General features: G+C 35.5%; 3 protein-coding genes across 3 annotated transcripts; all 3 read left to right on the top strand.

Annotated features, from left to right (window-relative positions):
* The first annotated feature begins 1,087 nt into the window (after positions 1–1,087).
* LOC106344241 (putative zinc finger protein CONSTANS-LIKE 11) lies at positions 1,088–2,546 on the top strand. Its single transcript, XM_013783651.1, has 4 exons — positions 1,088–1,585; positions 1,691–1,876; positions 1,959–2,275; positions 2,396–2,546. The coding sequence occupies exons 1-4, from the start codon at positions 1,088–1,090 to the stop codon at positions 2,544–2,546; spliced, it is 1,152 nt and encodes a 383-aa protein (XP_013639105.1).
* A 12,592-nt stretch (positions 2,547–15,138) lies between these two features.
* Positions 15,139–16,883, top strand: LOC106343886 (transcription initiation factor TFIID subunit 7-like). The gene is made up of 3 exons (XM_013783235.1): positions 15,139–15,646; positions 16,152–16,275; positions 16,389–16,883. The coding sequence occupies exons 1-3, from the start codon at positions 15,558–15,560 to the stop codon at positions 16,743–16,745; spliced, it is 570 nt and encodes a 189-aa protein (XP_013638689.1). The 5' UTR covers positions 15,139–15,557; the 3' UTR covers positions 16,746–16,883.
* Positions 16,884–19,942: 3,059 nt separating this feature from the next.
* Positions 19,943–24,641, top strand: LOC106344240. Its single transcript, XM_013783650.1, has 7 exons — positions 19,943–19,994; positions 20,777–21,155; positions 21,536–21,947; positions 22,021–22,257; positions 22,581–22,886; positions 24,291–24,350; positions 24,588–24,641. Exons 1-7 carry the CDS (start codon positions 19,943–19,945, stop codon positions 24,639–24,641), a joined length of 1,500 nt encoding a protein of 499 aa, XP_013639104.1.
* The last annotated feature ends 1,776 nt before the right edge of the window (positions 24,642–26,417 follow it).

Genomic DNA, 26,417 nt, shown 5'->3' with positions numbered 1-26,417 from the left:
TTAGATTTATAGTAAATCTGTAGAAGTCGGTTTCTACATGTTTTAAAATTAGATTAATGTGTAGATTTTGATTTCTAAGAATTTTAGAATGGTAGGTTAAGCGCGGAATGTGTATTCTAAATATTTTTAGAATACTCATATTTACGTAGATCACGTATTCTAAACATTGTAGATTCAATGAAAAAAGTAGATTTCATTTTCTATTTCGTAGAATGTAATTTCTACTTTTTTTAGAACATAATCTGAAATTTATAATTTTAACTTTTTTATAACCGGAAAAAATATCATTAAGTTCATATAGGTATTTTAACAAATGTTACTATTTTTCCAAATTTTTTTTTGTTTGTAAAACTATTTATTAAAATTATTTTCATAAATATTAAAGGGTGTTATAGGAAAATATAACACAAAATATAGATTAGTCTAAAGGAACATAATTATCATTTTTTTGATCTAAAAAAAACAGTTTTCCCAAGTTATTTTTGGTAAAACTTTTTTCTTTTGTAAAAGGGCATATTTTTGGCAAAACTTCTCAAGTAGTTAGTAGAAGATATGTTTTAATGAAAATTTCATCAGATAACAAAATTCAAATGACAAAATTTGCGGATACGTATAAAATGGATAAAGATGAGATCGAAGAAAACATAACTATGTAATCATGTTTAAATTATATAGAGAGTCGAAAGGTTAAGATCCTTGTAACAAATCTTATTCTAAACTTGAAATAATCGAAATTTTCGTTGATGGATTCGTTTTTTTCGTCACCTGTCTCCATAGTATTCGTCCAAAAAGAGTCAGCACTTCCCACTTATTTACCTAACATATCACCCAAACCCTCACAAGCAAACGGAATATCCCGATCTGCATGCCTTCTACATCATCCACATTTGCCACGTACAAAATTACACTTACTTATCCAGTTATCCTGAACACGTTATAAATTAAGAAACAAAGCTGGGAAAGCAAAAGCCTCTTACGTGTGATTTGTGAATATCATAATCTGAAATCTCATATCAGATTAATAAAAGTTGTTCGTACTTTTTTTTTTTGGTTTTTTTTGTTTTGTTTTTGTGTGTAAGTGCAAATAATGGGATCACTGATGTGCGAGAATTGCAATATGACAAGAGCCATTGTTCACTGTGAGGATCATTTGGCTAGGTTTTGTTTTCAGTGCGACTTGACTTTGCACTATGTGACTGTGGATAGTCCCGATCACTCGCGGTTTCTGCTGTGCAATAACTGCGTTTCGCAGACCGCGGCTGTCCAGTGCCATGACCAAGGATTGTCCCTATGCCAAACATGTTTTTCAAATGCCAATGACGCCTCGCGTATTCTTCTTTGTAACGTTTCTAATAATAATTCGGGTTATAGTTTTTCACCACTTTTCGATCTTGATTCCTCTTCCTCGTCTTCTTCATCTTCTTTCATTGATCCCAATTGGGGATCTCCATTTGTCCCGTTACCTCCCAATTATGGAGACTCATCATCATCTTTTGGAATTTTTCAAAATTTTGACAATTATACAAAGAATAGTAGTGATCGTCAAGTGCAAAAGCTTCAACCCGATTATTTGGACATTCCTAAGGTATATTCTTATAGTTAATTACAACGGGATTGGGATTTTTATAATTTTATGATGAATTTCTTATTTCGATTCGATGTGTCTTTGTGCATGGGTCACTTTACGCAGGATAGTTCATGTTCAGGCTTCGATTCTTACGAAACTAAAGAGATAGAGAACATCTGTTTGAGCAATTTTTACGACTACAAGGCACTATTCGACCTAAAAGAATGTTTCACCGGGGACGAGTTGATCCTAACTGATCAGATAATAATCAATAAAATAACGAAACACAATGCAGATACCAAGGCAGAGGTATTAATAAACATCAACTTAAATCTATATATTGATGTTTTGATCAATTAATTTTACGATTGACTATTTTTGGGTATAGCAGGTTATACCATCTTTGTCATCGGTTATGTCATCAGTAACACATAAAGATTACAACACTGAAGCTTTGGCTAATGCAAGTTGTGAAGATTACAAGAAGAATCAAATGATTTGCGCAAAGGCAAAGGAAGAGATCAACAGTAATGTGGAAATCTTCCCAAACGCTTTTACTCAGCTTGATTGTGGCCCATCGCAGTTGATTCTGACAGATGTCCATGATATGTCACTATGGGACGATCAAACACCTGCATCTCGTGCATATGATCCGCAAGCACGATTAGAAGCATTGAAGAGATATTTCGGAAAGAAGGAGAAACGCAAGTATGAATTATTATGATTTTTGATGAATTAAATATATTGAATTTTCAGTATAGATATAACTCCAAGGAAGATGCTAGGTATGTATATTCAAAATCTCAAGGTTATAATGCATTCATGCAGGTTTGGGAAGCAAATTAGATATGAATCTCGAAAATCTACAGCTGATACGAAGAGACGATTGAAAGGAAGATTTACAAAGGCTGGTGCAGATTATGATTATGATCCACGAGCAAATAATAATAGTAAAGAGACTAATAAATTCATGACCTAATAAAAAGATGGTTGCGATCATGTGATCATCATCGTTATGGACGTAAACGTTCGCTCGACCAAACGCAAGAAGCAGAAGATAGTACAAGGGATTTGATTGCTCATGACTTTTTAAATAGAAGTTCGTATCCCAATTTGTAGTGATCGAAAGACTAGCATTTTTTTTTTAACGCAAACTAATTCATTCATTCAAAGTTAGGTCTCGGCCATAAAAACCTCAGCAACCACCAAACATTGTTTCGCTAAGTTGTCAGCAACCGCATTAACATCAGGGTTTATCCAATAAAAAGAAACAGAGATAAATCTAGAGGATAGGAGGATGATGTCTGAGACAACTCCATAAACTTCCAACGGGATCTTCACTTCGTTTATGGCATTTATCAGCTGAGATGAATCAGATTCAAAGCAGACAGAGTCCAAACCCAATTCAATGCATTTTGCCATAGCTTCTCTCATTGCAATGCTCTCCGCAACCAGGGGAGAGTGGACATTCAGCTCAAAGGCAGAGAAACTAAGAGGCATGCTTCCATCGATGATGTTCTACCCGAGACCAGCAATACTTCCAGAAGCTTTCCAGGCCGCATCTGTCCTGCATTTTACTCTCTCTCTTCTCTTTTTCTTGCTGGGACTAGCTTCCTTTTTTGTAGTTGTGTCTTCGCTTGTCCATTCTGCCATTCTCTTGCCCCTGCAATCGCTTTAGTAAGGATATCTTCCGGCTTCGAGGTTCTGTTGTTGAACAAGAGGTTGTTGCGAGATATCCAAAGCGACCAGAGGATCCAGGGGGAGAGGTTTCCCGTAACTAGACCTGTCGGGGGTAAGCAGGTGAGATTCTTCAAGTGTTCCCAGCATTCCATAAAATCTATAATTCCGCTACTGTCAAAGCCAGGGTTGAAAGGAGCAGCGAGCCACATATCTTTCGCAAACTGGCAGTGGAACAGAAGATGAGTTATAGATTCAGGTTCTCCACATCTCTTGCATCTTGAGTCGACGTGAATATGTTGATCGGCCAGTCTCGTTCCCACTGGGAGGGCTCTACGCAGAGCTTTCCATACAAACATTTTGATTTTTTGGTGCAGTGTTCAGACCCCAAACGCTTTTGTTCCAGTTGAAGTCATCCATGTTTTGATTGGTTTGGTCATCTTCATCAACCTGAGAAAGGCTTGCAACTGCATAGCCTGTTTTTGTTGAGTACTCTCCTGACTTAGTACCTAACCAAACCATTTTGTCTTTTGCTCCATTTTTGCTTGGTTTTATACTCAGAATTTGCTGCTCATAGACAGGGCAGATACGTCTGATTTCCTGCAGATTCCAATCCGTAGTTCCTGTAACAAACATGTCAGCAACTGTGCTTTGTGTGTACCTCTCTGGTGGGGTTCGTATACAATTCTTAAAACTAATAGAGTTCAATTTTTTTATGAAAATACACAGCTTTTTTATAATGAAAAACACAACTCTTAAAATTAATACACTATAGTTTTTATGAAAAGACACAACTTTTAGCATTAATAGGGTTTCCTATAACTAATTTGTCTTTTATAATGAGAAACACACAATTCTTAAAACTAATAATTATAGGAAGACATTTATTGGGCTATTGTAACTACTTTTTAAACTATTTTATTTTTATAATGAAAACATACAACTCTTAAAAGTATTAGAGTTCAGTTTTTTTTATGAAAGGACACAACTTTTATATAATGAAAACCTAATTTTTAAAGCTAATACATATCAGTTTTTTTTATGGAGTGACACAACTTTTAAAATTAATTGAGATTTCTATTATTAATTTATCTTTTATAATGAGAAGACATAATCTTAAAACTAATAATTGTGGAAAGACACTATTGGAATATTTTAATTACATTTCAAAACAGTTTTTTTATCAAGAACAAACCACACCCATTAGATTAAAATCAACAAATCTGGAAATTTGATTGATGAAAATTCAATCAATATGAGAGGACACCATTTGGAAGGAAAAAGATATGACTAATTTATTTTTTTTATAATGAAAAGATACAACTTTTAGAACTAATAAAATTTCATTTTTTATGAAAACACACAACTTTTTATAATCACAATTCATAAAAGTTAAAACTAACACATTTCAGTTTTTTATTGAAAAAACATAACTTTAAAATTAATTGGTTTTCTTATTATTAATTTTTTATAATAAGAAAACACAACTCTTAAAACTAATTATTGTATAATGACACTTATTTGGATATTGTAACTACTTTTGAACTAATTTATTTTTATAGTGCAAAGATACAATTCTTAAAACTAATAGAGTTCAGTTTTTATGAAAAAACGCAATTTTTATATAATAAAAAAAACATAACTCTTAAAACTAATACATTTCAGTTTTTTTATAAAAGACACGATTTTTTAACATCTTTAGGATTTTTATTATTAATTTGTCTTTTATAACGAGAAAACACAACTCTTAAACTAATAACTAGATTTTGACCCGCGATTAAGAAGCGCGGATATTTTTTTGTTAATTGTTACGCCAATATTAAATGAATTTATATTTATTTATTAGATATCTATAATATTTAAAAGTTGTTTTATTATTATTTTTCAGTCTGATACAATGTTTTCACAGAGTTTTCATATTCGATTCAGACTTGTGGTCGAATCGATAGATTCATTTATTCGTATAGAGTCAAGTTAGGATATAATAAAACAAATATGGTAAAAATACATTAAAATCAAAAAACCGTTATTAATGCAATGAAAAGAATATAAATTTGATTTTTTTTGTAGATATTTTGATATATCAATATATATTTGGCTTGCATAAGAATTGTTTTTTGTATGTGAATTACATTTTTTGTTTCGTTTCTTTGCTGGTTTTTTTGTAGTGTGTTTGGTTTCGATAGAGTTGATGGATACAGGTTTCTGACAGTGTTTTGAAAACCGATTCGGACCCGCAGTTGAACATGTAAAGTTGGTGACCCAATATAAATGCGGTTAGAGTTTTGTGAAAAACTCAAAATTTAAAAACCCACAAAACCCGTAAAACCCCACTAAAATCCGAAACCCGGTACCGGTTAAACCACTGGTTGAACCAATAGATAACTTATACATTCTAATGTTTAATTTTTAATTTTTATTTTTTAGATTCTAAATTTCTGATTAAAAAGTTGAAGAAGAAGAACATGGCAAGCTTGATTATACATTCTTTGTTATTAGAAATTTATTACAATGATGTTTTACTTTTGGTTTATTTTGGATTGAATTTTAATTTATTATTCACATTCGACATAAATATTTATGAATTTAATGTTTTCATTTTTTTTAGATGTCATAACTCTTAACTTGTTACATAATTTTAAATATTTTAAACTATTTTTTTGATATTTTGTATGTCAAATGAAAATAAAAATATGAAAACTTAGTTAATTATTTTTTAAATGTTTTTAAACATAAAATATACATATCCAAACTATTATTTGATGTTTTAAAAACATTTATAAAATATTGAGTTTAGTTTGTATATTTTTATTTTCATAGTTAATATATTATTATATAATAAAATTAATTCATTTATTAATCCACGGTCGATCTAGTGACCCAATGACCCGGTAAGTCGTCTGGTTCAGTGTCCACGATCTAGTAACCCAATGACCCGGAAAGTCGTCAGATAAAATATGATAGAATATATTGTAATCAATGTAGGTTATCGAAAATCTTGGTAAAAAATATAAGTAGGATCGATTAGATATTTTGGTTGATAGAATTAAGGTAAATTATGTAATTGGCCGTACTAAATAAACTTGTAGAGGAAGTCATCAGAATTTTAAGTGTTTTTGGGTTAGATAATAGTAATATTTATTAACAAAAAAAATCTAAAAATATATCCACTTAACATATTCACAATATCTTCTTTAGGCTTACATAGTTTGTTAACTTAAATTTTAAATTTTAAATATGTGATTAGCAACAAAGCTTATCGTTTAAAACTGTAAATTGAAGTTAATCGTTAAAAATGTGATTAGCAACGTTGGTAACAAAATATTGTATGATGGTGATGTATTTGAAGTTAATTGTATATATTATGTAAATACTATCTGATGAATATTGTGGTATGTATAAGCTATTGTGTTTTTAAGTTTTTTTATACAGACATGATTGATATTTTAATAAGTAATATTGAATAATGTGTTGACATATATACCATTTTTCACTCGGGAAGAGAAGACATGTAAAGACAGTGTGAAACATCCAAGAAGGTTTTTCATTTTAACAAACAAAAGTTGCACGATGGCAGGATAAAGATGTGATGAATAATGTGGTATCATCGTATAACCTATAGTGTCTTAGGTCTTTAATACAAATCATGTTTGAAGTGTAATTTTCGTATAATTTAATAAGTATAATATGTTACAGGTTTAGAAATAGCTGGTGGGTCATATAATCGAAGTTAGTTTTGGTACAAGGTCTACTGTTAGTTTCATAACTATAATATGTCACGGTTTAAAAATAGTGTGTGGCTCTTATAATTTATTTTGTTTTGGTACGATGGTTTACTAATCCATTAAACGGTTTAGAATTATAATAATGTAACCAGTCTGGTAGTTTGAGTAAAAAAACGGACACATCTTGTCACATATTGTTATAATATAGAAGGTAAGACCAAAAAAATGAAAAAAAGAAAGGGTCCAAAATGACTTTCATAGGTAGATTTATTAAAACTCCTTCCCTTTTAATAGTATTGATTATAAAAACACTTTTTGGGATATTTTAACTACTTTTTAAACTAATTTATTTTTAAAAAATACAATTGTTAAAAGTTAATAGAGTTCAATTTCTTATAAAAAGACACAAATTTTTTATAAAGAAAAAACACAACTCTTAAAATTAATACATTTTAGTTATTTATGAAAATACATAACTTTTAACATTAAGTATCTGACCAAAGGATAATCATTATTTAATTTGATATTATCTTTTAACACATTTTTATTTGACTACTAACGTAGATAGGAATGAACAAAATTACTCACTCAGCCATCTTCCACGTAAGTTAAGATCCAAGTCCAAACTTTAGCCTTTATATATTAATCAATTTTCCTCGGAAGATGGAGTACCATACTTGCTCCCTTCACACAATACCATCAACTTCAACAAATAATCCGATCTCTAGTCTTCTTGATTCACTCTTTTCTTGTGTGTTTCAGAGTGGAGATTGAAGATAAAACTTGAATATAACAAAAAATGGGAGAGGGGGAAGAAGAGGGGAAGAGTGGATGCTCTAGTACTGTTATAATATTTTTTGTATATTTTTGATCGTGGGATTAGATGTCTTCGCTGGTTTCGTGGCAATGCAAGCCGAAGACGCCCCAACAAGAGGTATATATACATATCTTGTATATATACGATAGTAAACAAATGATGGTTGCATTTATGTTATGCCCATGATGCAGGTGAAACAAAGGGTATGGTTACTCGAGTGTAAATCTCCAACCAGAAAAGCTTTCGTGTTAGGGCTAATAGCATTAGGATGTTTGCTAGCAGCTCATATCATTGCCCTTATGATAGGATGCAGTTTCTCCAATACAGACACAGTACTCACCGGACCTGAGATCACGGAACACATCAACATGGCCTGTATTTCTCTCACTTGGTAACTAAAAAACTAATACTCTAAAAGTAAAAGTAGATGTCATAATCATCACATAAATTGTTTTAAGATTTAAAATTTGCGAGTATATACAACACATTAACATTTGTTATATATAACACATACACAGTATTACTTGAACTTTTGTTATGAAATATTGACACTTGGTGGTGGTGTTTGTGGATTGGATGATGGTGGAAAACAGGATCGTAGCAACTGCGGGAGCGGGGATACTTACGATGGGCATATGGACGAACAGAGAGTCAAGATCAGAATGTGGATTCACAAACAAACATTTTCTGTCTTTAGGAAGCAAAGTGTGTTTCCTTCATGCCATTGTCTCTGTCGTTTTGTATTTAGCAAATATCGTCTCTAAAAAATGTTGTCTGAGAAATGTTTACCAGATATTTTCCTGCTCCATGAGGCAACATAGTAATTTTTAAAAATATATTTTATTAATTTTTTTACATTTTTACTTAATTTATTTCATTCATTATTTATAAAAAATATAAAGTAATCATTTCTAATTGAGATTCTATTTAGTTTTTGAAACTTTTAATTTCCACTGGCATTAAGTTTAAATGAATAATTTTTGTTTTGAATAATAATTTTTTATACATAATTTTATTGTTGTATATAAAGAACTATAGATATGTCACATTTTTTAATAATTTATGTCATCATTTTCTTTATATAGTGATTATAGACTTAAAAAATCAGTTGATAAATAATATATATGAATTTTTTCAAATGAATGCCATAACTATCTAAAATCAATAGTATGCATTTTAAGAATAAATGTTTTTGTAAAATTAGATAATACTTTGGAGATGTAACACATATGTAGTTTGCATAGAAGTTTTATTTGTAAACATCGATTATAATACCATGTATATAATATATACAATTTATTCGTAAATCAAGTTCCAATAATAAATTTTTTTCGTAAAATTTAAGTATAATAAAGAAATACCTTTGTACAATTTACAATTCTTATTAAAAACATTGAAAATAAATCAAGTTCCAATAAACAGATGAATATTTTTAGTTTTACTTTGTTATTATTTTGCTAAGTTTGAAAGTTATAATAAATCAAGTCTAATATTCAAATTTTTTTACTTATGTTTTATAACTACAGTAATGACTATATACTTATTATCTTATATTTTATTTTTGTAACTGAATTTTATCAGAATTAATTTTTCGCCATATCATAATTAAAAAGGATCGATGTTATATTTTTGTTTGACATATCATCATTTTTTTTCTTAGAATGATTGTAATATAGATAACACATGATCAAATCAATTGGTAAATAATATGTAGGGAATTTTTGAAATATTCCTATTTATTTATCATAGTTGTAGTACGAATAATACGATAACGTTATGTGGGGCCGGGGGAGGGAAGGGATATTTACTAACTAATCGAGTATGATATCTTTGTTTATATCTTTCTCTTATTGTATTTTTTTTTTGTTAACATCTTTCTCTTATTGTATAAAAATTGAATAATAAAATTGGATTTTTTCTATATTTTTTTCCGACTGAAAATTTATTGACAAAGGTCCAAACATTACAAAAAAGGGCCCAACGAGAAGGGCTAAACAACTAAAAACACAAAAGGCCCTAAGGAAGATTACGAGCGACGATAGACAAAAGTCATTTTTGGTAAAAGGCATATTAGTAGAGGATTTGTTCTTTGACAAAAAAAAAAAAAAGTAGAGGATTTGTTTTAGTGAAAGTTTCAGATGACAAAATTTCAAATGACACAGTTTGCGGATACGTGATATAGGTCAGTAATTATTTTGGGCTTTGGTATAACATGGATAAAGATGAGATCGAAGAAAACATAACTATGACATATAATCTCATGTTTAATTATACATAGAATCGAAAGGTTAAGATCCTTTTTTTTTTATCAAACCAACATTGCATTACTTAAAAGAAAAGGTTGACACTCCAGAATTGGAGCTTGTTACAGACATAGCAAGGGCTAATTTTGCCATAAAATCAGCCTCAACAATGAAGTTCCTAGAAATGAAATGAAGGGATATAACATCCAAGAAAGACAAGTAGTGATAATATCAAACATGATATCGAACAATTCAAGTTGATTCCCGTCTTCAACAGATTGGTAAGCCGAAAGAACCGCTACGGATCAGACATTTGAGTATACGGCAGAAGATACAGAAAGACGAACAACAATGACTTCAGCCATTAAAACTGAAGATACATAGCTATGAGCTTCAGACAAATTGGGAAGAGGCATCTCCATGCATCCCGAGAAGACACCACCTATTCCACAGCCTCCGGAGTTGACATCCCAAGAAGCATTGACATTGCACACTAAAACTCCAGGAGGGAACGTCGGGGGAGATTGGAAAGATTGATCCTTTTTTTGTTTGTAAGAAGGCATTCATATTAAATAGAGCAAAAGAAACAAAATATTACAAACCCATCGGCTTAAGTATGTTAAGGGTCAAGCCCAGTTGAATAACGAAACACATATCAGTAGAACTTTTGTGGCCCAGTTTAAAATAAAAGACGTGGCCCAGAGGGGATTGGAGTCAAACCGTTTCAGAAAAGATCGAGGTTGTCTTGGTCAGTTTCCTCCGCCCCAGTTACGCTCAGACGAGCCACCGCTGCATCATTGATGAACAAGCATGAGGGTTTGAGTGACAGAAGCTTTGAATGCGATTACGGACCTGCTTGTCGATGGTTGAGATGATGGAATCAGCAGACTTGAAAGTTTGATTGTGAAGTCTTTGGTTTCGTTCATTCCAGAGCCAATAGATTGTGGCCTGGGTGGCAAGGAGTGTTAGGCGTTTTTCATCTTTGTTGGGGCCAAGAGTGAGAAGTTGTTGAAGTGTTGATAACCAAGAGTCGCTTGGAGTCAGTCGACATCGGCATGCAATCGATCTCCAGATCTTGTTGCTGAAAGAACACTCAAAAAAAGATGATTCCTACTTTCTGGAGCGTTATTGCAAAGCAAGCAAACATCATCCACATTCATACCCCATCAGAGTAACCTGTCACGTGTTGGGCAAAGATCGAGTAAAACCAACCAAATTAAGAAGGACTGCCTCGGGATCCCATAGGAGAACCAGACAAGCTTTGCCCATGGAACAGTTGGTATTGGCCCTTTGAGGTAAGTGTACACTTCTCCTGAGTTGTACTTGCTTTTTATTTTGCCGTCGATTTCCAATTCATAGTAGTCCTCTTGTTCCGATAATGAAACTGTTGTGAGATGAATTTGCAGAGCTAATTGTTCTTCTGACCTTGCAGAGGGTAGAAGCCAACGCCCATTACGATGAAGAGAAGCCACTGTCGCCGTTTTCGGGATGCCAAGACGTGATGAGCTACCATTGAGCAGAACATCAAGTTGTCCAAGCGGAGACCAGTTGTCAAACCAGAAGTTTGTTTTTTCCCCATTACCAAGCCGCCTTTTTAGTAATGGGTAGATCAGAACTCTTGCCTTAATCATCTTGTTAACCAGCCATGAGAAGCTGTTGCTTGGGCTAATGGACCAGTAGTTACTGACATCCCCTCTCAAGATGATTTCTTTGAACCAGCAGACCCATACTGAATACGGACGGAAGAAAAGTAACCAAATTAGCTTTAGTATGCAAGCCTGATTCCAGCAGTGAAGATCTTTGACACCTAACCCACCCTGATCTTTGGTAAGTATTACCGTTTCCCAACCCACTTTAGCTGAAAAACATCCCTCACTTTTACCTTTCCACAGGAACAACCCACAAAGAGAGTTGATACGATTGATGCACGCTTTTGGGAGGATAAAACTTGAACACCAGAAGGTAGAGACACCCGTAATAACAGTTTTGATTAGTAGTAGCCTTCCAGCGAATGACAGGGCTTTTGATGACCATGATGAGAATCTCTGTTTTATTTGTTGAAGTAAGGGCTCACAGTTTTGCAGGTTCAGCTTCTTTGTAGTTAACGGAATACCAAGATAACGCATGGGAAGGCTTCTTCTCTGCATACTAGTTGAGGCTTGGATCAAGGACACTTCTTGATCTGAGAGACTCGAGGCGAAGAAACTAGACTTCTGTAGACTTACTGCCAATCCAGAGCGGTTTTCAAAATCACGAAGAATCTGAAGCACTCGTTGGACAAATTCAATAGACCCATCAATGAAAATTAGAAGGTCATCAGCGAAGGATAAGTGTGTCAACTTAGTCTTGTGGCAGTTGTGATGGTAAGCTAGATTCCCTGTTCTTGCTTCTTTATCCAACATTAGAGACAAGTAGTCATTGCAATCACAAAGAGGTAAGGAGAAAGGGGATCACCTTGCCTTAAGCCCCTCTTACCTTTGAAGTAACCATTTACGGTACCGTTGTAACCAACCATGAACGATGTTGTGCAAATGCAGGGTCGTAAGAGGCGAACAAAAGGAACCGGCAAGGCTAGACTCTCTAAGGCCGAGAAGAGGAAATCCCATGATAGGGTGTCGAAAGCTTTAGCTATATCCACTTTAATGGTAACCTTCTTGGATCCCTTGTTTTTGTGATAGCCATTCACTAGTTCACTAGCAAGAACTGTATTCTCCACTAGAAGCCGACCCTCCACAAAAGCAGTTTGATTAGGTAGGATTAGATCTTGCAGGATAGACTTTAGTCTCCGCACCAGTAGCCTTGAGATGACCTTGTAGATAGTATTCAGGCAGGAAATGGGTCTATACTCTGAGATACGAGTTGCTCCTGTGAATTTTGGTACTAGTGAGAGTATTGTTGAATTGGTTGTTTTTGGCAGGAAACCGGAATTGAAGAAATGCTGGATCGCATTTATACATTCTGTTCCAAGCAGTGACCAAGTGGCTTTGTAGAAAGCTGAAGAGAGGCCATCAGGTCCTGGCGCTTTGTTGGGGTTCAAAGAGAACATGAGCTTAGTGATTTCCTCAGTAGTTGGCATCAACAAAATGTTTCCTCCTTGTTGTTGACTGCATCTAAAAGGAGTGAGATCGTGGAACCAGGCAGCTGATGAGTACCAAATCAGGGGTAAATTTTCTGGACCCAGGACAGATTGGAAGTGGGCAACAACATGTGCACTCATCACCAATGGGTCCGTGATGATTACGCCAGAGTCTAGAAGGAAAGAGCATATTGCGTTGAAGCTAGCTCTCGCCTGACAGACCCTCTGGAAGTAAGTAGTGTTAAAATCACCTTCACGCAGCCAATTTATCCTCGATTTTTGTTTTAAAAAGCACTCTTCTAACTGCCTTAGAAATTGCCACTTCTGGTTTAGTGCAAGCTCCTCTGCGAAAGTAGTCGGATTAGGATCCATGAGGGCATGTACCTGCGCAAGTTGCAACAAACCGTAAGTCTCTTTCACTCTCTTTTCAATATTTGAGTAATTTTCTTTGTTTAGATTTTTTAAACTTCTCTTTATGCTTTTCAGCTTCCAACACAGAGACGTTAGGTTGGCTGACACACTTCCGGCCTGAAACCAAGCATCACTAACAACCTCCAAGAAACTCGGGTGTTTGGTTAGGTAGTTTAGGAATTTGAAGGGCTGGGAACCGGCTTTAGGCAGTTGGAAAGCAAGGTCAAGGAGGCAAGGGGCGTGGTCGGATGGGGCTGGGGGAACGAATGTAGCAGAGGCATGGGGAAAGGCGTTTAACACTTCACTGTTTATCAAACATCTGTCAAGTTTTTTAGCAATATGGGCTTCATCTCGTTTGTTTGACCAGGTGAGCAGAGGACCTTGATATCTCAGATCAAACACACCCATCTGAAGGAGACAATCCCTTAATTCATACATTTGAGAAGCATGGGTAGTGTGACAGAAGTCTGAGTGCTCGTTGCTGAAGAGTATCTGGTTAAAATCTCCTCCAATTGTCCATGACTTAGTATCAAGCACTATTATCTAACTAAGTGTTTTTGATTATATATTTATGTAAATATCTACATATGTTGTAGGTTAGATTTTGGAGCAACACACATCCTTTTCTTCAGTGGGTTAAAGATATTGCGAATGGATCCGTGAATAAGGCCATAACATGGCCTATCTATTTCACAAGAGGCTTTTTGTTCCATACACAGAAGCATGACGAGGGAAGAAAGACATGTAACTATAGTGCGAGCGTTAAAGGAGAGAGTTACATAAATGCATCTGACGAAGCCGATTACTACAGTGTCTTGACTTATATTATACAAATTCAGTATGAGGGGTCGATCAATTTGAAAATCACACTTTTTAAATGTAAGTGGATTGATCCGTTAATCGGTAGAGGCACAAGGCGGAGCAATGGTGAATCCAAAGAGAATCATTTCAGGAGAATATGAAGATAAAGAACCATTGCAACAAGAAAATGATGATGCTGTTTTAATGACTACAATTGAAGATATAGCAGTCGACCATTTGGTTCGTGCTCAGGTGCAACCTATACATCTTGATACAGATGTGGAAGATGCTGAACCAGAAGATGAACTTCAATGTAATATATCATCGTTTTCTGATTATGATGAAGATGGTGAAGTACCCTACTAAAATGTAGTATAATTTTTTAAATTTTGTTTTAAAATGTATTGTAATATAAATTTGTAAACTTTGGTCTAAACTTTGGTCTAAACTTTGTATTGTAATATAATTTTGTAAACTTTGTTTTAAAATGTATTGTAATATAATTTTGTAAACTTTGTTTTAGTGTAATGTAAAATAGTTTTGTAAAATCTAATGTGTATTGTAATATATTTTTCTTTAAAATTAATATATAATCAACTCATAAACAAAGTAAAATTAAATCTCATAAACCCCTAAACCCACACATTCTAAGTCATTACCCTATACCCTAAACTAAAACCAAAAACACCCGCCTAAACCTTAATTATTTCCCGCCCTAAAACAAAACCTAATGTCCCGCTTAAGCCCAATTATTTCCCCCCAACCAAAGTTAACCCGCAAAAGCCGAAAATCTTCTCTTATTTACTAAATATCGCCAAGTGTCGGGACTTGATAAAAAAAATCATCAAGTGCCGGGACTCTCTCCTCTTGTTCCTCTCAAACCCTAGACCTCTCAATTTCATCTCTCTGAAACCACCTCCAGTATCGATGATGGCTGGAACGAAGCGACGAAAGAAAACCGGGGAGTCAGCGGCGAAGACACCATCACCCCTTTCCGAGGTCTACAGCGCCTCCGCCTCTTCCCAACCGCCGATCTGGACCGTCTGTGAGTGATTACCCACCTCCTGCGCAGCTGTTTCAGACGTCGACGGCCCAACCTCCAGCAGCTTCAGATCTGGTGCGACAAGCTCCTCCACCGCCGCGACCTCGAGGATCTCAAACGTCGGCGACTGAACAACCTCCACCGTGCCAATCTCATGCGAGTTCGCAAGCTCAAAACTCCGACAGCACACAATCTCAGATGAGGGTTCTTAACGGCTTGCTTTCCCAGCCAGGCCGAGAGCGCTACACTCAGGTTCTTTCTCCCACCTTCGAACCTGGAACCACATGGTGAGTGTATTCTCTATTTCATTAGTTAAATGAATGTTTGAAAATGAGGAGTTTTGTGTTCTAGTATTATCTTAAAAGTTTGGTCTTTTTTAACATGAAAGTTTGGTCTTTTGTTTTATGTCTCGGGTTAAGCTGAATTTTATTACAAAATAAAAAATCAAGACGAAAGTTTTGTCTTTTGTTAAAGTCTGGTCGTTTGTTTAAGGTCTCGGGTTAAAGTTTGGTCTTTTGTTTAAGGTCTTGAGCTTGCTTTGTTTCTTTTTCTCTGTTGCTTAGTCAATGGTTTGTTAGCTGACTTGAGGTTTGCTTTGTTTGATCACTGGTCTCTTTTTTTCTATCGCTTTGCTCACAGTGTTTAATGTTAGCTCACTGATTTTTTAACTGACCTTAGGCTTACTTTGTTTACTTATCAGTTTAGATGTTTGGAGTGTTTGATGTTAGCCACTCTCTCAGTTTTGGTTCACTTTATTCTAATATATGAATTATTTTGTTTCTGTTTTTTGAGGTTTGGTCGTGACAAGGGCAGACTTTCCCGGAAGATCAGAAAGATCTGTACAAACAAATTTGATGATCCTTTCTACAGTTGGAGTGTTGTTCCTACGGATGATGACAATGAGCTCTTCCTTAAGGTAAGTTGCTTCTTCTTTTCTCTGGTTTGTTGTCTTAATTATAATGTTTTCTACCAATTTTTTCCTTTGTTTTTTGGTTAATGATATCTCTGCAATTTTAATTGTTTTTGTAGTCCACTTTCACAAGTAAAAGAGGCAGACCCTATGGATTAGGCAGTCTGGAGGATACTCTTGTGAATGGGAAGCGGAAGTATGCTGAATGCTCATCTTCAGCATTCTTGGACCTCCAACAACAGCTGGCTGAAGCTCACCGCAAGATCCAGAAGCAGGCAGCTTACAACTCCAAGCTAAAAAGGCAGCAAAACAAGCAGACAAAACACTTTTCTATAATGGAAAAGTTTTTGTCTGCAAATAATCCTATGTATGTGGAATTCAAAGCTTCTAATCAAGATGAAGAAGAAGATGATGATGATGATGATGAAGAAGAAGAAGATGGAGATGATGATGAAGATGGTGAAGATGATGATTAGGTTCCTTTTGTAGCTTTTGTACTTGGTTATTTTAAGAAACATGTTAAGTTTCCTCCTCTTATAGGGAGTTTTTTTGGAACTTTTGTTGTATCAAAAATATTATCTAAATATTTTGTATTAGAAATTTTAAATTTGGTTTTTCTTAATTTTAAATTCTAAATTTAGATTTATATAAATAATAATAGAAACTAATCAGTTGTTAGATTAGAAGCAATTCAGTCGTTAATCAGCGACTGATTTAGCGACTGCAACTTGGCGACTAATTTAGCGATCGCAACTTGGCGACTGATTTGCGGCGACAATACATGACCTTATTACGACTACAAAAATGTCGCAGGCTGGTCATAAGAGAAGTCGCAAAATCGTCGCCAAAGGTTACGACTGAATTAAGACTGTTCTATGACTATGTAATGTACTCGTAAAACAGTCGTAAATCAGTCGCTAATTTCCGACTGATTTACGACCGTTTGTTTTTTGCGACGCGTTGGTTTTAGACCTCATGTTCAGTCGCAAATCAGTCGTAAAGTGTGATTTTGCGACTAATTTGCTACCAATTGTGTAGTCGGAACATACATGTTTTCTTGTAGTGTATGTTGGAGGCATAAATAGCAGAGTAGTAGATAGGGGGTTTGTTAGGAATCTGAACTTCACATGTAACCATTTGCCTTGATTGAGATAGCAAACTGACTTTAACCGGGTCTTTCCAAACCACCACAATCCTTCCATCTTCATCTGAATTATGGTTAGAGAGATAGTGCCAGTCTCTACAAATTGTAGTCATTAACTGAGCCAATGATAGTTCCTTGATATGGGGGGGGGGGGGGGGGGGGTTCTCCAGAAATCTGGAGGGAATCAACATTAAGTAAAGGCAAAAAGGGGTTTTTTAGGATAGGGCCGATAAAAGAGGAGTCTGAGATGTACTGCAAAGTACCAATCTCAGGGAAAAGAGAAGTGTGGGAGGGGTTAGAGGATTGGAAAGAAATCTTAGGATGGGGAGGGGGAGAAAGAGTAGGAGATGAACAGGATCTTTTAAGTGAAGGTTTTTCGATTTTTTCTGAGAGGCTATATGTGGTTAACTGGTTAGCATTAGGGGTAGAAAGGAGGGCTTTACATGGAGTTTTTTGGGCCAAAGGACTGGACGGAAGAGAGACAGAGTGAGAGTTTGAGGCAGGAGGAATGAGTTTAGGACAAGGGGCAGGGATGGAAGTCGGTTTCTTGATCACATAGTGTTTGGACTTCACAACACTATTACCCGTTTTTCTTTGAGGAGTAGTTTCATTGACTTTGCCCTTAGCTTTTTCTTGAGGAACTATCCCCTCAACAGTTTTCTTTGTTTTTGAACCAGGGACCGGGGGTGTTGGAGAAGATTTCTGAAGAAGGATTTTTAAGCAGTTTTTCATCACATGACCCAGCTCCTTGCAGTGAGAACATGTAGATGACAGACATGGATAATCAACTTGTACTTCCACAACTTCGCCACTTTGTCTTTGGAACTCAACTACTCTAGGGAGGGGCTCAGTTAGATCTACTTCAACCTTCACATGAGACAAGGTTAAACTGACTAGGTTGAGTGTGAAGTCATCAGTTTCCTTTGGTTCACCAATTAGTCCCGTAACCAAGCTAAGACCCTGCTGGTAGCGGAGATCAAGAGGAACTCCCGTAAGATGAGCCCAAATCTTTATGGAGCTAAGCGGTGGAGTAGCAGATGAGTGCTCGGAAGACCATTGCGCGGTATGAAACATTGAATCTCCTATGTACCAAATATTCTTATCAAGAATTTTCAATCGGAGGTACTCACTAGTGATTCTAACAATGGCTGAGCGTTGTAGGGGGTTGTTGTGAATCTCAAGCCTCTTTCCCTTACCCCACATGTGGTTAAGGACACTCTGGATTTGAAGGAATGGGGGAGGTCTGCCATTGAAATAACAAACTATGAAGTCTTTATGGAGCTCTGCCCCCTTCTGAAAAACCGAGTCAGGTATGAGAACACGAGGTCTTCCTGTCTCAGAAGTCATGGCTGGCGCTAGTCTTGAAAGGGACTTGTCACCTTTCACTCGGAGTTGTTCAGCTAAGGTGGGAACTGGTTGAGGGTAAGTAGACGAATGGTAGGGAGGGGGAAAATTTTGAGAGACGACTGGCGGGTTGAGAGATAACGGCAATGAAGGGTGAGGGACAGGAGGGGTGGCCGAGGTAGAAGCGGCAGTGGTGTCGAGAGTGGTGGCTTTGAGGGGAAGGGATGAAGGTTGTGTGGCAGGATTGGTTAAGAGGGGGGAGTTATGATTCGGGGGAATAGTCTTATAGATAGTAGTTTCTGGTTCATAACAAGCAGGAGTAGCCATGGAGGTAGTTTGGAAAGGGTAAGAAGAGTTAGGTTTTACTGTAGCAGATACAGTGATTGGAGTTTCAATCTCAGATGAATTAACTAACTGAGTAGTGTTTGTTTAGATGACCACAATAGGAGAGAGAACATCAGCGTGGATCATGACAGTATCAGCAATTGGGGGAGAAGCAAGTTGGGATCTACGGATTTCAGAACGGGATTTTGGGGGGGGATAGCAGATAAGGGTGGGAATTGGACATGAGAGAGATCAGTAGAGGGGTCAGGGGGAAAGGGAGGAGGGAGGAGAGTTTCACCGGAGGAGGGTGACAGTGGTTTCACGGCGGAAGCACAGCCGGGGAGGGCCCAACGGTTCTGCATTGGGGAGCGTGTCAGAGAGGATCTGAGTTTATTTTTTTTTATTTTTGCAATTTTTGTTGTATTTGCACTTGAAAGATAGTTTGATCCTTGTAACAAATCTTATTCTAAACTTTAAAAAATCGTAATTTTCGTTGATAGATTCGTTTCTTTCGTCACCTGTCTCCATAGTATTCACCCAAAAAGAGTCATCACTTCGCACTTATTTACCTAATATACCACCCAAACCCTCACAAGCAAACGGAATATTCCCGATCTGCATGCCTTCTACTGTTCTACATCATCCACATTTGCCACGTACAAATTACCTTACTTAATTATCCTAAACACGTTATAAATTAAGAAACAAAGCTGGGAAAGCAAAAACATGTTACGTGTGATTTGTGAATATCATAATCTGAAATCCCATATCAGAATTATACGTATCTTTTTCTCTCTTTTTGGCTTTTTTTGTTTGTTTGTTTGTTTGTTTGTTTTGTTTTGGTGTGTAAAAGTGCAAATAATGGGATCACCAATGTGCGACCATTGCAATATGACAAGTGCCATTGCTCATTGTGAGACTCATTTGGCTAGGTTTTTTTTCAGTGCGACTGGACTTTGCACTATGCGACTGTGGATAGTCCCGATCACTCGCTGTTTCTGTTGTGCAATAACTGCGTTTCACAGACCGCGGCTGTCCAGTGCCATGACCAAGGATTGTCCCTATGCCAAACATGTTTTTCAAACGCCAATGACGCCTCACGTATTAACAATAATTCGGGTTATAGTTTCTCACCACTTTTCGATCTTGATTCCTCTTCCTCGTTTTCTTCATCTTCTTTCATTAATTTCGATTGGGGATCTCCCTTTCATCACATATCTTCACTACCGTAAGAAAAATTCATTACCAAAAATATAAACATATCCAACTAAGATGTATCGTACATTAAATTTTGAAAATAAAGTGGAGAAACAACAAATGTACGAGTCCAAAAAGATTCTCACACTCAAATTAAATTTACATATAAAGGAAATAAAACCAATAATCTAATAAGCTCATTCCTTGTCTACGCCTTATCTTCATTAATTCACAACCTGCTTTAGGTAAATAGTTAGGCCGCATTACTTCTGTCCATTAAAAAATACATTTTACATTACTCCACTACCCTCCCTATGATCGACCTTTATTTTCTGCCGCCGCTACAACCGTTTATAGACACCGTGACCACCACTTTAATGTCGCCACCGTCGTTGCATTTATACATTTTCAGATCTTTATTTTAATTCTCTATATATATAGGTACTATACAAAATAGTATCCTTCTTCATATACATCTCTTTTGACCCCTATGGAAAGCTTATTCTTTATCCTCTTATTCTCCAATTATCTCGATCCGTATGATGAATTGCATACTACTTTCTGTTTTAATTTCCTTTGTATACCTTATCGTCTCCCTTTCCGTATCAATGCTTCAGCCTAAAGACACTATTAATGCCTACTTCTCATCTTCTCAAAATCAACCTCAGAGCCTTACAGAGATAGATCACATTGTCTTTGGGATTGGATCGAGCTTGAACTCGTGGCCTGCACGTAGAGATTATGTTAAGCTTTGGTGGGATACTCAGAGAATGAGAGGGTGTGTCTTTGTTGATAGTCCTTTGTCGTCTTTGGAGAACAATACAGATTCTCACCTTCTCCCTCCGATTTGTGTTTCTGAAGATACGTCACGGTTTAGGTAACTATGGAAACTATTTATATCATCATTATTTGAAAGTAGATGTAATGTGTGCTTATTAATTACTCCGTTTTAAATTAATAGATGTTCTAAGTTCAAATTATTAGAAACTTAAAACTTATTTGTTTACGATTTAGAACTGTCTGCAAATGAGTTCAAATTTATAATTTAATATGTAACTTCTAAATTTTCTTTTTATCCAACATATTTTATTTTCCGAAATTTAAGTTAATACTATATTAGTCAAAACCATATAATAAAAATAATAATTCAATTCCACTATCATAATAATAATAATAATTAAGATTCTAGTTTTATTCCTTTAACTTACCTTTCTAAATATAAATCGGATCGAGCCCACAAAATTATTGATCATGCAGATACACTTGGGCAGGCGGTGACAGAAACGCGATTCGGATCGCGCGGTGCGTTTTAGAAACCGTAAGGATGTTCAATGCCTCCGCAGATGAAGTAAGATGGTACGTGTTTGGAGACGACGACACGATATTCATCCCGGAGATTCTGGCAAGAACGCTCTCTAAATACGACCACAGATCATGGTACTACATAGGAGCTACCTCAGAGATTTATCACCAGAACTGGTTGTTTGGAGACGACATGGCATTTGGCGGTGGAGGGGTCGCTTTAAGCAGCTCGTTGGCTAACGTCTTAGCTAAAAATTTCGATTCTTGTATCGAACGGTATCCACATTTGTACGGAGGAGACGCTAGGATTCATGCTTGTGTGCTTGAGCTTGGAGTTGGATTGTCTCACGAACCTGGCTTCCATCAGGTTTTATACACCTTTGTATATAATTTTGTCCAAAAATTGATTTAACTTCTTTCTTTTTTATCTATGCATGCAGTTTGATGTAAATGGAAATGCATTGGGAATATTGACATCACATCCAACGAGACCGTTGGTGTCTCTACACCACATGTCTCACATTGACCCACTTCTCCCAAACTCAACTACTTTCTCCGCCATCCAACACCTCTTCGCAGCCGTAGAACTTGATCCTCTCCGTATATTTCAACTCTCGGTTTGCTACGACCGTCGGTACTCTTGGACCATCTCTGTGTCCTGGGGATATACTGTTCAGGCTAATATCGCCTTGCATCCTTAATTTTAGAAAATGTTAAAACATTTATATAGGTGTTACTGGTCCGGAAAAAAAATTCCTGGATTTTTTTTTCCGTTTTAGTATATCCTGGATTTTGAATTTGTTCGGTTTAGTTTGTCTATTCAGAAAAAGACACTTTTACGATTCAAATTAAATTTCGGTTCGATTTATCTTTAGTTTATTTAGTTTGAAAACTTTGGTTGGGCTAAAATGTCTAGTACTAACTAGGTACATTATATTTTTGAATGATTATAGTAACCTGATGCTATTAAATCAAATTAATTTGTTGTTTCAAATGTTAGATTGAGAGTGGGCATATGTTTCTTCGTGATGTTTTGCGAACACAACAAACGTTCCGACCATGGCAAAATTTCGGCGGGTTAGCAAGTGTGTACACATTCAACACAAGAGAGTTTAATCCTGATCCTTGCAAAAGACCTGTCACTTTCTTCATGGAACATGTTTCTTCTAGTACTCCCGATGATGGAACTATTAAAAGTGTGTATAAGCAAGCTTACGAGAATTGCACGTATGATCCCATTTCATCGCCTCGCAAAATTGAAGAGATTAGAGTGTTCTCGACAAGATTCGATCCCGATATCAGAAAAGTAAGGGTCCTTTTCTTATTTTTGGATTTTTAAAATAAAAACTCGTGTTTCAGTATTGATATTAGATTTGATAAAGAGTGAAATTTTGGTCATCTGTAAAACCATTGCTAGATTAGTAAAATCTCTATTGAAATGTCAATAGCTAAAGTTTCCCTAGAAACATTTATCATTTTTACTCTAAAATAAAGTACCAACAAAATTAGGAATATGACATATTAAATTCAATATAAACGCTCAAATGTTAAAAATAAGAAGGAACCTGTACTCTATAAGGACTACGAGGTTCTGAATTGTAAGATAAAATCAAGATAATTCAGATAAGTTTGACAGATCAAAGTCTCCATTTTAGTAACTGAAGTTGAGTAAACTAATTTGACATTTACGTGTTAACTTTTTAAAATACACTATATAAAAATACTATTAGGTTGACTGTTTCTAGTTTTTAGAATGATTTTTGGTTTTTCTTTTTCCAAAAATCATTTTTCATCTAATCAAGCTTTTTGAAAAATAGCTTTTCTAAAATTTAGAAAAACTAGTGTCTTAAATAACCGTCAATTTCTAAAAAACACGAAAACCAATTTTTTTCTAGTTTTCTTGCTTGAAACCTTTTTTTGCATTTATCTATTATCATAAATATAACTTACGTAAGTAACGACATGTATAATACCTAAGGCACTTTACTATGATATAGATAACATGTAACACACTTTACTAAGGCATTCCTAATTGCTAATAATAATCATTGAGCACATTTATATAAGGCATTTACAGCTATTCTTATTATAACACAGCTTTTACTAAAACTATAACAATATTTAAATAAACCGATAGTTGCAAAAAAAAAAAATAATAAATAAACCGATAGTCACATTTTTTATTTAATACTGTAAATTACATATATGCTAATCATAATAAGCTTTATCGTAGTAAAACTATTTTAATATTTGAATCTTATTTTCATCTAATAATAAACGGATGTAAACAAAATAACTCCTATAATTTTTTTAACTAATCAATAAAATAAATTTAATTATTTGAAGTTAGTCACTACAAAAGAATTATATATATATTGTTGATGATTGTATTTTACATATATATTAAAAATAAACATTTTATTTTTCATAATAAACAATATATCTTTTTTTAAATCAGTTTATTAATTTAGAAAGTAAAAACCAAAAACCAAAACGAAAATCTAAAACAACCGTTCATGATTTTCAAAAAGTTAAAATCTACTCCAAAATCAAAAGTCAAAAGCTAAACTAAAATCTTAAAACCAAAAACTAGAAACCAAAAAACTAAAAACTAAGAAAACAGTCATCAACCTATATGTTCGGTAAAAATGTTACATTCTTTTTATTTTAAATTTTACTTATCTTAATTTATTATTTTTGGATGTGATAGTTGAAGGCTCCCAGAAGACAGTGTTGTGATATTTTACCTACTTCTTCGACCGATGGAAAAGTAATGGAAATTGGAATTCGAGAGTGCAAAGAGGATGAGCTCATCTATATATATGAATCCCTAGTAGCAGCGTTACTTTTTTTTCATTTTTGAGCAACAAACTGATTTATATCGAGAGGCCTCAGCCTCACTATAGAGAGCCCTAATACCTTTATACCCTCTTTTGTTTCATTGCTATCCAAATTTAACCTATTTGCAAAATAGTTTCTAACCGGGCCTCGTGGTCTGGTGGTATAGGATCCTCCGCTGAGGTGTCCGCCATCACGAGTTCGAGACCCGGCCACGGAATGACTTAGGCCCCTTGGTGGGTACAGACGCAGGCTGGTTCCGGGCTCAGGGGGGATTAAGGCCGAAGGCCCGAACCCATCCTGATTAATCAAAAAAAAATATATATATATATATATATAGTTTCTTATTAATTAATGTATACTAAACATTAGACTGTTAATCAGCTTGTTGCCTTTCAACTTTTGAGGTTTGTGGTTAACTATTTTCACCGGCCGTAACATCCTTTATGAAGCATATGTATTTGACTGGAGAAACTATGAACATGCAACAATAAAATATATATGATGGCAATATAAGAACGGTAGAGGAGAGGATTTGAATGGCCCGAGAAGAATATAGCAGTCAACACACGTTAGCAAATTTTTTTAAAAAAAATCGAAAGTTCAGTTAACTAACGGGTGGCTAAATTATTCATACTTAGGTATACATTTAAAGAAGAAAATGATAGTTTACTTGTGTTACAAGATAAGAATCCAACATTTTGAAAGGAGTGTATAATAAAGCAAGTTAAAATAACAAAATTTAAATGTGAACCGACCGAGAGACCGGCTTAGCCATGAAAGCATTATCGGAAAGTACATGATTAACGTAAATTAAGTTTTAATTTAAGGGTAGACGACTTTTTAAATTTTAGCCTACCAATTAGCAACAGACCGGAGATATTAGACGACTTTTCCACCATTATATAAAAGTAAAACCATTTACCATTGTTTCGGTGAAATCACTAACCACTGCGTGATCTCAATCTCTATCCTCCAAATTATAATTCTGACATCAACTTCTCGGTTCAATGTCAATGACGATGGAGCCGACGCAATCTCCGTGGGAGGTTCACTCTAGCGAGGACTTCGTTCACATGGAAGTCTCCAAGCCTACAGGCGATATCTCATTAAGCGACAGCATAGTAAATGTGGAGAACGCGGACCTACTCAACAAGGCTGTGGAGGAGGAAGGAGGAAACAAAGTCTCCGATTCCGTGGTTGGCGAGTGTTCACCGGAGACGGCGAAAGTGGAGCTCCGGGAGGATTTGACGAAAAGCCTTGTGATCTTGACGTGCGAGTCCATAGGGAATAATGCATCTTGCGATGTGTATCAGACTGATTGATATCTTGCATATTTACATTGTTTTAATTATCCTTTCTTGTGCACATTGGTCTTTTGGAATAGCATTTACACATGTTTAAGTTGCATTTCCATGCATTAGTCCTTATAAGGTGTTGGAGGGAGTTTCATGATGAACTCTGTACCCCAAGGAGTGTTTTGATGCCCAAAGAATGTAGATGAGTCATTGAAGGATCCTAGCGGCCAGGCGTAGCGGCAAAGGCTGGTCGCTACAGAAGATAAGTACCGTAGCGGGCATGTGTAGCGGGATGTAGAGGCTGTTAGATTTGAAGCGCCTTCTACAGCGGCCACCCATAGCGACTTTACGAGGTCGCTATGCGTTCAAGACTTCTAAAATTTCCCAAGTATCCTAACGGCCACACGTAGCGGGCATGACAAGTCGCTACAGAGCGTAGTGACCTCTGGTAGCGACCTTTTCTGGTCACTACGGAGAAAAATATCTATGTTTTTGTGGGTTAACCCAGGTTTGTTGGGTTAACCCAGCTCGTTTTTAGACATCTATAAACACCTTTAAGACCTAATCTGAGGAGAATCTCATTTTTTCTCTCAAGAACATTGCCTCCTTTGTAAAAAGCTTGAATCTTTATATCATAATCTAAGGAAGTTCTTCATATTATATCTTGTTTCTCCTTCTCATAAACATGATGAGCCTTGAAT

Source organism: Brassica oleracea, chromosome C5 (genome assembly GCF_000695525.1).
Source record: "Brassica oleracea var. oleracea cultivar TO1000 chromosome C5, BOL, whole genome shotgun sequence".
In the NCBI taxonomy this organism is placed as follows: Eukaryota; Viridiplantae; Streptophyta; class Magnoliopsida; order Brassicales; family Brassicaceae; genus Brassica; species Brassica oleracea.
The sequence above is the reverse complement of the archived record's forward strand: the minus strand, read 5'-3'. Positions and strand labels throughout refer to the sequence as shown.